The sequence below is a fragment of the Anopheles darlingi genome, chromosome 3 (genome assembly GCF_943734745.1).
Source record: "Anopheles darlingi chromosome 3, idAnoDarlMG_H_01, whole genome shotgun sequence".
In the NCBI taxonomy this organism is placed as follows: Eukaryota; Metazoa; Arthropoda; class Insecta; order Diptera; family Culicidae; genus Anopheles; species Anopheles darlingi.
Window position 1 is genome coordinate 56,659,542 of NC_064875.1, and position 13,377 is coordinate 56,672,918.

A 13,377-nucleotide genomic window follows, 5' to 3' on the forward strand; every position below is an offset into this window, starting at 1 on the left:
AAACTCATCATGGTGGTCATGGTGGTCATGGTGGTGCGGGAGAGATCGGCCAGTGGTTGGGTCCATTGCACCGTCCGTCCATGCGTTTTCGCACGCCGCACATGTCGCGCGCGGCGCGTGATCACATACTCGATTAGGTCACACCGAATTGATGTGTCACAACCCATGCCAAGCAGGCCGATACGCAGCCTACTTATCCACTGAACGTCAAATGGCGAAGCGAGGTAGCGAAGGTGCTGCTCGCACGGTCGCTCCATCTTAGCTCAAGAACACCAACCACCTCCATCTTGCAGAACGGTCATCTCCACCCTGTTTCCTTTGTGGATACCGTGGATCGCCGAATGACACACACGCGATCAGTGGAGGCGCCCCAGGGTGCGAGAAACAATGGAACCCCAATCTCAAGGCCACCTCCGCTGATTTCGCGCACTGCGAAGGTTCTCATTGCATTGGTTGGTCATTGTTTGCATGAGGAAGCCTTCTGTTTGCTGTTCGAATTGCTTGCAAAGGCAAAGCTCGTATTTGAATGCCGTTTGACACCAACGCGCGTACCGTTGCAGTAGTAGTCCCATTCGGTCGTTGCCGTTTTCAAATTGAATCTCTTTTAACCAGATCCAGCTTGGTCAGTGGTGGCAGATTTCGCCTAATTTATTCAATTCACTAGCTCGCTCGCGCGCTCGCATGGCGAAACGCCACTGGAGTGGAAAGTAAATTGTAAACTAATAATGGTTCCGGCGGCAGCACCACCTCCCGGGAAAGCACTGACTTTCACCTGGCGGGCGGGCGGGTTGGGGGGAATCCAGCTTTCGGGTGCTGCACCGAAACCCCAGCGCACTCGTTGAGATCGATCATGGCACGGGCTGGGTTTGTCAAATTGATATGTCCGCAGTAGTCGCACACTTTTCCGGCTTGCTTGCAGGCACACACCACATCGACACCTCAAATCAATTTAATCGTGCTCGGACTTTTCGGATTTCCGGCAAGCTACTTGTGTCCACCTGAGCCGAGATGTCTTTGCGATAGAAATGGCATGATGAAAGTGCCGGGCAACGACCATTGTTGGATAAATTGGCGGCCAAACGGACGTCATCGAGTGAGAGAGAGGGCGATGAAAGGGAAAATATGGAATCAACTGCCAAGTGGATTGCTATACTAACGTCGCCACCGAAATCCGCATAACCTGACGGGCTGCCGGAGGGCCAGAGCGAGTCTGCAGACTAAATACACTAGCCTACTAGACGAGACGGAGAAGACAAATTACCTTTCCTTCCAGATGTGGCTCGGCACACTGCAATCGGTGGCGAGTGTATCGTGTGGGCTTAACAACCCTCCGGTGAATGACGAATGTTTTCCGTCCGATTATGACACTTTGAGGTTAGGCCATTCGCTACCACGACTCGGATCGGAGTCGCGATGGTACGCCATCGGAGGTTCCGGCGAAAACGTCATAAAATGGCAAAACGTTATTGTGAGATTTGTACTTCGAGCGGGCCGCGTGGCCGCACAGGTGCAACCTGCATTTCGCGCGTGCAGAGAGGCTGGAGGGAGGGGGGTGGCGCTTTTCCTTTACAATCCACCATCATTGGCTGCTTTCTAGCGAAAGAAGAAAGTCGTCGTACCGAGTACCGAGACCGTACGGTACATGCGATCAGCGGCTGCGAGATCTGCGGACGGATATGAATCGGAACGAAATCCCCGAGATCGAGCTACTGAGGACCGTGAGGCGCGAGACGCGAGAAGCGCCAACTTTCCACGATCCAGTGTCAACAGAAAACGCCCCCTCGGGTGCTGCATCAGACGGTGCCTCAGATGATTTCAGATTCAATTGCCATCGATGGAAGTAATTAACGCGACAACAAAATGCCGCTCCGGCTGCGTCATTGCTCAATCCATCAGCAGTCGTGTGTGTGTGTGAGTGCCTGAGCCACAGCTACCAGAACGTAGGACGTCCATGACTCGTCTCTAGACAGCTGGTAGCACTGGTGGTAACCAGCAAGCCAGCCAACAGGTCGTCAGACAACCGTTTAAAGGTTGGTTAATGGTGTTTGCATTCACCCAAGGCCCTTCTGCCATTTTGGGGGGCATCTGGCCACAAACAAAACGAACCATCCTTCAACCTGCGACACTTATCTAACGATTCGGTTCGGAGCCTTACACAACTGGTTCTGGTCACTACCGCTGCTGTTGCTGCCACCCGAAGGTAGCATTCTCACTCCGATCGGTCCGCCACCTGATTGACGAACGAAACCAGCCAGCCAGCTAGCCAGCCAGCCTGCCAGCCGCAGCAGCAGCGTCAGTCTCGGCATCCAGCGAGCTGGCTCATTAATCACACAGCCTGGCACCGACTGGGGCCCCGGCGAGCTGCAGATATACCGTAGCTCATCACGTGTCACGTGGAGCTAGTAGCTCTCCCCCCGGGCAGCTCCGGGGGTGGTTCATTACACGAACCATGTGACCGTTCCTGGCGGTGGCTTCACCTTTGGCACCATCTTCCCTCTGATTGAATACGGCTTCGCAGGAGTCGTTACGCGATCATTTATCAACAATTTGCAGCCGAACAGCTTCATCGAATGTTCCAGCAAGCAGGAGGTTGGGGAGATGTTCGGTACGGTATCGACACATCGATACCCGAATAGGGAAATCGATCGTGGGAATTTGCCCCCAAACCGGTTGGGGGTGGCAGAAGAAGAAGGAGCCAAAGGTCTTCATTTTCATTTGAAGCAGCGTGCAGCGTGGCGATGGCGATTGCGAATTGTGAAACCGTCATCGTTCGAATTAGTTGTGTTGTCCTGAAGGAGTAGGGGAACAGTAGAGGCTATCATCGGTATCCCCTTTCGTGCCCGAAGGGTAACGGAAAGTGCGCGAAAAAAATAGGGGTGGAAGAAAAGGCAGATGATGTTTTATGAAAATCATCCTCACCATCCTGGGGCCATATGCCTTATATGGGATGCACTGTGATTGAAGCTAAAAGCATGACAATCCGATCGAACTCCCGTGTTCCGACGTTAGCACTACTTCGTCTGCCACATTCGTCTGCCTGTCTGTATGTGTTTGTGTCGCTGGATTACATAAACAAGCCACCGATCCCGGTGTGTTTGCAACGACGGTGCGCGTAAAGGATGTCGGTCGGTCAGTCGATCGAGTTATTTACGATCGCAGCAAAAGGATCGTGCGCACTGCGAAGTACAAGAGCATAGTGCAGCGCTTTCTGTAGTGCTGTACGCGCCGTGACCCTTTTATGGAACGCGGCACATTCGAACATGCGTACGGCATTGCGATGAGCCGCCGCTACGGACCACAGGAGGACAAGATGTTCGACGAAAAATGTAAAAATAATGATCATCTGTGGTCACTTCATTCCATGAGCGGCTTTCCATCCATACCGATTGACGGGGGCAAGGAGTGTGGAAGAAAGTAGTGACCATAACGATGACGACCACGACGACCGATGGCGACGAAAGTAAAAGCAATCGAGCATTCCACATCATGGAGCTGGGCTACCAACCTGCCGTGCAGACTGGACCTGGACCAGACCAGATCGACCTCAAAAACCGGGTTCCTCCTCCCGCGAGTCCCGGGGAGGGTTAGTTCGATTACTTGGTAGCCGGAGAGTGTGGCGTGCCCGTCTGTCTGTCGAGCTATTAGATAACCTCTGACCAGATCGGATCGGGTCCGGATCATGTTTTACTCCTCCTCCTCCTCCACCATCAGCAGCTCCTCTCTTCTGCTGCATCACATTTGCGGTTCGCGATTCGCCATCTTATTGAGCCGCTGAGCGTTGCTTGTTTGTCCTTTTGGCCGTGGCCCCACTGTAATGATGATTCTCGTGCTCTCTCTCTTTCTCCCTCGGTGCGAGTGACATGTTTTCCCAGTCCCAATCCCCCGGTCCGGTCAGTCGGTCAGTAGTAGCAGCAGCACTAGCAGGTTCGTCCACTTTAGTAGTTGCCTTCTTTTATGTGGCTCATGTCCTCCGGGCACACTGGTGGATGATGGTGATGCAATAGCCACCACCATCACAGCACTCGGTGGCGGTGCCTACTGCGTATCGCGGTGCGTCTCGCCATCTAATGACCCGTTAGGCTGATGGCCGCTTTGATGGACGCACGCAGGTTCTGAGGTTATGTGCGGTGCTCTCGCACATCGAGCACCACACATCGCATCTGGACACCCAAAATGGCGCACGGGCAAACGGGCGTGTAAAAAAGGGGGTTTATCTGGGGCCCGAAATGCAAAAAAAAAAAAACAACCCAAAATGGCCGCAGGCGAAGGATGCGGCGAGCGCGATGACAAATCGCCGCCTCCTTCTGTGGCCTCGACACACCGACAACCGCACTCAAAAACCCCGCAAAAGGTCGCCGCGCGAACGAAAGCCGAAGCGCCGAAATGGAACAGTTAATAAGGGCAGCTGGCGGTGGTCCTCCCTCCGGGCATCTGCTTGGGTCCTGTTGCTGATGTTGTTGTTGCTGCCGGTCTCTCGACACCTGATGCCACGATCCGCCTGGCTTCTCTGGCGGTGCTCTCGCGTGAGGCTCATTAAGGCGCTTGCACGATCGATCGCGCTTTTGAACTCTGACAGATCAACGAGAGATCAACGGTGCTGTTCTTCGTACCCCCCCCAAAAGCACACACCACGCGGAGTGTTCGCGAAGAGCGACTAATCTCTGGCTATCTATCTCATCTGCCAAATCTGCTGGCCAATCAGTGTGTCAACGCGGGGCCGCACATCGAATTCACTCAATCGCGACAAACGACTACGACGACGCTGATGATGATGATGATGATGATGCTGCTGGCGGTAGTGGTACAGAACTCGTGCCGCGCCACAAAGACAGACCCCTCGTCAAGTGAGCAAAAGGAAAGAGGCTCGCTCGTTGGGTTTTCGATGTATTGCCACATCCTGCTGCTGCTGCTGCTGCTGCTGCTCCCAGCACAAAGCGGAGCGTTTGTTTTCGGTTGGTTGAGAAATCGGAACACAAAAGCGCTGGTTCGCGTCCGTCCGTCCGTCCGTGCTTGGTCCGTTGCTCCAGAGCCCGAGGGCGTGCCGTGATGAGAGCGAGAGAAGGATGTCGTCAACGCGCGGTTTGTCCCGAGACCTGCGCGGTGATTTGCGTCGAAAGACACCACGGCACGACACACACACATACAGCTTCGTGGGGAGGTTTGCAATAGCAAGCCGTGCCGACGGCGAGGAATGCATCAGAATGACGCCTCCAGAATGACCGCGCAATGCAGTGTCGCGATGCAGTGGAGGCGCAGATCGCATGCATGTCGAAATGGTACGACTAATTTGATCACGGTTTTCGGTTTATTTCGTTCCGAAATGATCACTCCCTTTTTGGTTTGGTGTCTCGGGAATGTCGGGCTATTAGGCTGATCGTGGACCTGTGAGTCATGTAGCAGGCCATGGCGATTACTGTTTGTATGCGGTAGTCACGCCTGCTTCGATGCGGTACAAAGCATCAGTTGCAGCAGCTCATAACGAGTACTGATGGAAGTTTGTGGTTATGGAACATTGCATAAAGCAAAGGAAGGTTAATTTCTCGATAAACATGAAGGTAATCAAGGATATTAAATTTTCATCCTTATCAAATCGACTTGCAAACTATTTTGGAGGTTGTGCTGCCTCCATCGTCCAATTGAAGTTCCCAGTTTGTTTGGAGAAAATATAAAAAACTTACCTCATTTTGATAGGCTTAAGACTGGCTCTCCGACGATAGAATAAATGGTACCAACTAATGATAGCCGCTCCTAAATCTGCGAGATAAACACTTTCACTCACTGATACTATGCACTCGATCTACACCACTACAATCCTTGCTAGTTTTGAGGTAAAATTAGTCGGGCGAGAAGAGAATAAAAACGGGATTAATTCAAAATGCTTCCACTCTAAAACGACACCACGGTCTGCCAAACCCGGTCACAATATCCCAAAATGGCACGTCCAAAATCCACCTTCCACCATCCGCAACGGTTCACGATGAACTGGTGCTACGGCTGCTGCTGCTGCTGAGGTCTGATGGTACGAGCCCAAAACTTCCGAAGGAAGCCCATTTCTCCGCACCATACATTCAATCCCACTACCATGCGAGGCCCCGATCCCGGATCGTTCGGATCCGGAGCCCACTGGCATGAAAAGGGGCTGCTGTTGTGTGCGATGCTAAATTTCGCGAAATCCCCGTTACGAAGCGCCCCCGAACGAAGTGATCGTAGCGAGCGAGAAAGGAAGAGCAACTGCAACCAACCCCTACATCACTAGCTACGACCAGGACCGGGGCCCGGACCGGGTGGTGGTGTTGGATGGTCTACACGATGCCAGTGCACTTTCCTTTCGCTCGTTAATTGTTATGCTTTCGATTATAATCGCATATTACGAATCAACGCAGAGGCTCAACGATCGGCAGAGAAAAACCTGCATGCATACACACACACACACGCACACACATACAAACACAAACATGTGTGTGTTGCCATTGAACAAGGTGATCCTCATCAGGGGTGGCCAACAGAAGGGGCTGTTGAAAAGAGAGATCAAAGGCCGCTAAGCATAAGTGATGATCGTGAAGATCGCACGATCGCACAGGGAGAGAGGATGGAATGGCGGAAATTACTCTCATTTTCCGTCGTCGTGTTTTCCGTCGGCAACGGCAACATGTCGTGTTGTGTTTTGCATGGGCCATAGTGCCGCTTTTCGTTTTCACTTGATCGATCGATTGAAACCGAAAGTGCAACCGTTTCATGTTTGTCCTCGTGCGATCATCGTTTAGTGATCAATCAAATCTGCAGGGCCGTACACACACACACAAGCGCGCGCGCCCAAAATGGGCTAATCCTCGCGTTCTGGGGTCCTTATTATCGTAACCTTAAACCTTAAGCGTTTGGTAATGTTTTTTTTTTTTAAACTAATGCACTATGAACTGTTTCACACACACACACACAATCGATCAATAATGATGTCCTCAAACACGGCACGCACTCACTTTGGGACTCTGGGATCATTAGAGGCACACACACACACAACAAGCTGGCTGGCTGGCTGGCTGGCTGGCTGGCTGGCTGGCTGGCTGGCTGGAGCGCGTTTTTCGGGGCGGCGTTGCTTCACGTTCACCGTCTCCGTCACGAATGTTCTGCCGGTGCCGACGAATTTAAAGTTTTATATTTCCCTCTGCCACCTCCATCACCGGCATCGGGCGTGTCGCGTGTAGCGTGCTCCCCCCCACTGCCATCACCAGGAAGGCGGCGGCAACGCTGTGACGTCGGCAGCAACGCAACATCGCAAGCCATCGGCGCGAGCGCGATCGCGATCGCGGACGTATAGTACTGCGCTTTTCTCAAATTGTTGTATTCCTCCCCCCCCCGCGCGCGTGGCTTTTTGCAGAAACAGAAAACAACAGAGACGACGTGTGTGTGTGTGTGTTGGAGAGAGAAGGAAGAATAAGAGAGTGACATCACACCGGCTGAGCGGTAGGCATTCGTTATTAGAGTAGATTCCATTTCATTCAAGTTGATTGAAAGATCATGCGGGATCCCCGCCCGAAAAGGGAAAAAACTATCGATCAGATGGTTGCAGTGATAATTTTTTTTCCGGATAGTTTCTTTGGAGATTGACCATGTTTTTATTTTTTTGGTTTGAAATGCTAACGGTTAGTTATCACTCCGGACAACCGGAATGCTAATGAGCTAGAGAGCGAACGTTGGCTGATAATTGAAATTAATACCGATTTCATGACAGTTTGATGCCAGTGCCGACATGCGTCACATGCCAGTGCACAGTGCGCCCTATTGAAGCCACCAATTGTTCCCCCGGTGCTCTCGTTTCGCCCCCTCCCCTCGCCTTTTGCTTCAACTTGAACGCGGCCCATTTTGCTATCTTTTCCATTTCATCTTAATCCAATCAACCTTCAAATGCTGGGATGCTCGTCGAGTGCATGGGTGCTTAAGGGCCCCCCTCCCCGCGCAGGGTGGTAAGTGTAGTAGTCGACGTCGCCGTCGTCGTCGTTGGTGGCGGGAAAGCAGCGGCAGCAGCGAGCCCGCGATCACTATCCCGAACAGTACCGCATGGGGGAAAGTGATCGAGGAGCGTGCGAGAGCACGAAAGAAGAAAGGAACTCGCATCCTAAGCACACACACTGACACACACACACACACACACACACACACACACACACACACATACCCAAACGAGGGGTGGCTGGCAAATGATAATGCCGCGAACGCGAGCTTAATAAACGGAACGGAAAAGCACAACAGTATTATGCTCTTTCTCTCTGTGTCCGCGAGCCCCTCTATCATGTGTTGTTGCGGTCGTCAACAGCGGTTCATTTGTTTTTGGAATTTCGCTTCAAACCCCCCTCCCCTCCCCTCATGCTTCCCACCACATCGTCAGCTCCAATCGGGGGCGATGGTGGATTGTTTCTGCGCGGATTTGTGTGAGCAGCCCGCGCCCTCGCCGGCCTGTTTTCGCTTTTCTTTCGACTGTTTTTCAGTGGGCGCGCGCGCACTTGCGGTACGCGTGACGAGCGGCATATTGGTGGCGTGGAATATTTTTTGCTTTTTCTGCCAGTTATTTCTGGCGTTGCCACTTTGGGCTTTTCCCGCGTGATCGCACCCCGGATCGCGATCGCTTTCTTTCTATCTCGCACGCACGCACGCACAATCGCTTGTGCACGTCACATGCACCACAATCTGGGGCTGGTGGTTGAACGCAAATGAAGAGCTCACTCCCAACCTGCCATTCCTCCCCACCGAACTGCACCGATATCGTTGATTTGGTTTCAATTGCCTTCGATTGCGCATCGAATATCGATATCGAGTTTGAGTGACGCGAATGACGTTTGCGCTTGGCATCTCCGGCAGGTGTACAATCATTTGTTTGTTTGGCCTCACTCTTATCCAATCCTTGGTGCAAGCGATCGCGAGCATTACCACTCCGGTGCTCTAATTAAAAATGCTCTCCCCCTCTCTCTTTATGACAATGTTTCGCGATTGCGAGCATCACGCGAATTGCGAAATTCGCATTTCGACTTCGGTTTTGATCAGCAGCATAATGCCTAACCATCGATAGAGCGCGCGCTTGGTTCCGTGAGTTGATATGCTGTGGCATGTGCATGCGCATTGCTGTGTGTGCATCAGCTGAAACCGATTTTGATGGCATCCGGCTTTTGACGGATTTGATATGCAACCGGGTTGGGGTTCGGTACCGACACATGCGAAAGCAAAAGCCTCTTTGGCCAGTCATGCATGGCAATCTCCCCCCTCCAGAGTTGGGTGCGGCCTCCAGAAAAAAAGGGCCAACTCATTCTCGCTCAAGGAAAGGGCCATGGATCGTGGTTTCGTGGAGCGTGATCGAATCCCACTATGTGCACCGGGCACGCGACCTTCACCCGGCGGGGTGCGGTGGGATGGATAGTGGTGGTCAAGGATCGAGGAAGAGGCAGCGCCAGCGCCCGGCAGCCATGATCTATATATCGAGCCCCGATGGGGGACCAGCCTTGTGCGCGATTACTCGAAACGCTTCTCTTTCTCCTTCTGTCGTGCAAATGGAGGCGCATTAGTTCCGTTCGAAGGTGATGCTGGCCACTTGACCGCTACTGTGCTTCAGACACACACACATACAGACGGGCGCGCGCGCTTGCAGGCCGGGACCGGATGTGTTTTTCACTCGAGCAAAAAGGGTTTCTCCCTTTCGGATGGAACGTGTGGAGCATAATTTGCATTTAATGGCTCGGCAGCGGCAGCCTGGCAGCAGCAGCAGGTATGATGCATGCTCTGATCTGGTTTTCGGTGAGCTGAGCGGCGCAGCGCGGCTGGCATTGGCATCGGTGCGCTTTCCCTCGTGTCTATCGCGTACGCTCTATCGTGGTTGCCGTTGGTTGCCGTTGGTTGCTTGGCGTAATAAACACGTTCGATGATTGTGTCGCCGAAGCGCACCATATTTGAGGCAACATATGGCGAAGGCGCCTCTGATGTTTCTTGTTGATTGGTGGCCAATGCCATGCCACCGATCCGACTATACACTCAATGGACCACAAAGACATTGTACCGTGCGGCGCGCGGTGTGTATGGAAATGCATTATTTGTTTTCCCTGGCGTGTGTGCGCGCGCGCGCGCCAGTGAAAGTGCGCGCCGGTAAACAGTGCGCATTCCACGAGTGAGTGAGGCTGCAAGTGTACGCTCTACAACTACTGCTGCTGCTGCTGCTGGCGCGGGACAAATCGTTCAATAATCCGGCGATAGGCGTTGAGCTGGAACAGCTTCTCCCTATCTCTCTCTTTTTCTCTCTTTCTCTTGCACGTGCGCGCGCGTCCTATTGTTGGCATAAGTCCGCACCAGTGTTCGATCCGCTAATCGATGAAAGGTAACCACCAAAGACCACCAAAAGCAGAAGGGAACTCAAGGAAGAAGATCACGGGAGGAGGAAGAAGGAAGAAGAAGAAGAAGAAGTATTTTCTTTGCTTCGCTAATTTTGGTCTTATTTCTCTCTCTCTCTCTCTCTCTCTCTCTCTCTCTCTCTCTCTCTCTCTCTCTCTCTCTCTCTCTCTCTCTCTCTCTCTCTCTCTCTCGTCTTCAACGGCCGTTGCCGTTGCGATACGATACGATTATGCAAGATGCTTCCCCCAATTTTCCCATTATGTCAGCTCAAAAGGCATAAGCTTCGCGCGGCACCGGGGATGTCGATGTCGTACATTATGGGCATGCAAAAATGGGATGCAGGTAGGTGACGGATGTGTATGTTGCGCGCGGTTGCTTCGTGTGTCCGTCCTCCCCCCCTCCCCCTCCCCGCCTTGAGAGCACGAGCACAACAAAACAAGAGCAATATTGTCCGCTGGGGGTACCACCAGGAAGAGGGGGAGAGGCGGAGGGTCTGAGAGTCTCCTCCGCAGACCACGATTAATTAACCTCCGGGTCTTGATGTCCCGAGACCCGCGTGTGCCAGTACATCAGCGTGCCACCAGCTTTCGTAACGTTTCAGGTAATCAAATTAATGGCAAAAATGGCAAAGGAAAAGCACAGGAAAAGCGCAAGTGTACATCATGTGCCACAAATATGGCCGAGGGGTCGTTGACCGATCAACCGATCGATCAGGATCGTCACATGATCGATCGCGTCTGTTCGTAGTACTCTCACTGCCTCGGAAATGGGGATAGAAAATTGTCCCAGCTCCCAAATTTCTCCCCAAAAGTGAAAAGACGAACCAGCAACGGTTTGCGTCGCGTTTCCGTTATTGTGGAGACAATTTTATTAGCGATCAGCATCCGATCGATGCTTAATTCCCCCCCAAAAATAAAGGAGGGAAACTCAAACGCAGCATCAGTGGCTCATAAAATCATTCCTCTTAGCTGCATGTGGTATGCGAATGGACGTACGTATGCACGGCGATTGGATCCCTTCACGTTTGGACCTCTTTGGCGGTCTCACGATCGCGTCGCGTCTACGGTGCAAATGCAGCATGCAAATTCCGATCCATTTCGGTCTCCTCTAATTATCTCATTAAGTGCAGAGTGTCTGTCAACCGTGGGGATCGCCTCCGTCGTGGTATGTTGTCGCGCATGCACGCATGTAGTGCTAGTAGCGATCCACGATCCGTGCCGGGTGAGCGGTGGTGGTATGTGCTCCATAAACTGAGATCACACATCTGTATGAGTGTGCCGAGGACGGGGGACGGCCATCCATTAACGGGCTGCAAGTGGTGCAAAGTGAGTTTCGGGTTCATTTCTTGCAATGATAACGACGCGAAGGTGAAGCCGCAAAGCGGCAAAAGCTCTAAAAGCTGTAAGGCGATCGCGGAGGACTCTCGACGATCCGCTAATTAGCCCTCGCGAGGGTGGGGGGGTGCCGGCCGCAACGATGCCAGATGATGATGATGATGATGATGATGCAATCGCCGTGCAGATGGATGCATCGACGATCGCCGCTACCGTTATGTTGTGTTACAGTGTTTAATGCTACGAGATAGCGTGCGTGCGTGTGTGTGTGTGTCCCAGCTAATGACTGCTAGACGCGTAGGCGCCCCCAGACGCATTTTACATTTCCAAATCCATCATCATCGTTCACCGAAACGGGGGTTCGTCACTTTACGAGTCAAGTCTTTCGTACGGAGCTTCGGTTTGCGCTCGAGGCATATAATATTTTTAAATCTGGAGCAGGTGTTGCATTGTTTTGTAACGCTGCGTTCAGCTACAGCCGAGTTTGTAGTTGAGATCACTCCGAACTCCAAACCGAAGAAAAAAAAATCGATCAACATCGATTAACCCCGTGCTCCCTCTGGCACTGGTGATTCCCCGCCGCTCTTGAGATCGTTAATCAATCGATCACCTTTCGGGCAACCTGATCGGTGAGCTCGTTGATAAATAAAAAGGGACACACAAACGGCGGCACCCTTGGCGGTTGGAACTGGAAGAACGCACTAGAGGTGCTCGCGGCGTCACCGCTCGCTAGATTTGTCGTCGCGATCGCGATCGTCATCGTCGTCGTCGCTTGATGCTTACGCAATCTCCCCGTGAGCAGTCAACACTTCATCTTGGATGGGATTGGGGGGATTGGGGGCAGGGGGCTCCAAGTACACGGCACATGCGTCCCCGTGCGTGTGTGATTGCATTGGTTTTTGGCCACACAGACCACACACGCACCTTTCCTCATAACATCGACTATCGGTGCCATCTACTATTAAGGCCGTTTTGCTCTTAAGCAGTAGCGCTACCCACCCCACGTGCGGGGTACACGCACGGGTCAAAAAGCTATCGAACCTGGGCCCTCGAGGCATGTGCGACAGATATGGTGCCGAGGCCAGAAGCTGCGTTCGACATTTAAGTGATATATTTGTGGCTTGCGACCAGTAGATCCAGATCGCGTGGCAGCAGGAAATCGAAGGTGAAACACGTGTCCCGTGGCCAGCAATCTATCACCTGAGAGCCTGAGGGCCTGAGGAGAAGAGAGCGGCCTACCTCGATCATCATCACCGTGATTTGAGTCGCAGCGAGCGATATACAAAATCGCAGCAACAACAGCAGCAACAACAGCAGCTCCAATTAGTAGCAGGCTGGGGATGAATAGGAATCCCTAAAGCGCGTTTATAAAGCGCGACTTGATTGCTCTAGTGCATTCGATTGATCCAGTGGAGGAGCGATCCGTGAAAAGGCTTTCTTTGAGGAGTGCGCGCGGTAACGATTTTGAATGCCGTCATTTCAATTCCAGCCAATCGTTGTCGTTGTCAAACCGCTTTGTTCAGCTCGACATTATGGTGCTGTTTGTGCTGCTTTGTGTTTTAAATCAGACCTCCCCTCACCTGCCTCCGCAAACTCGCCTCCTCCTGGAGGGGACATAACATGCTGGAGGCAACGACGACGACGACGATGACGACGAAGTTGTTCAATTGTTCCA

At 52.5% G+C, this 13,377-nt stretch overlaps 1 protein-coding gene across 1 annotated transcript in view; it reads right to left on the reverse strand.

The window, feature by feature from the left end:
- LOC125956922 (uncharacterized) overlaps nt 1-5,796 on the reverse strand; it is an 8,139-nt gene extending 2,343 nt beyond the window's left edge. The window contains exon 1 of the mRNA XM_049689207.1: nt 5,679-5,796. Coding sequence (XP_049545164.1) covers nt 5,679-5,683 — 5 coding nt within the window. The 5' untranslated portion in view covers nt 5,684-5,796. The remainder of the gene's footprint in view (nt 1-5,678) is intronic.
- Nucleotides 5,797-13,377: the final 7,581 nt, after the last annotated feature.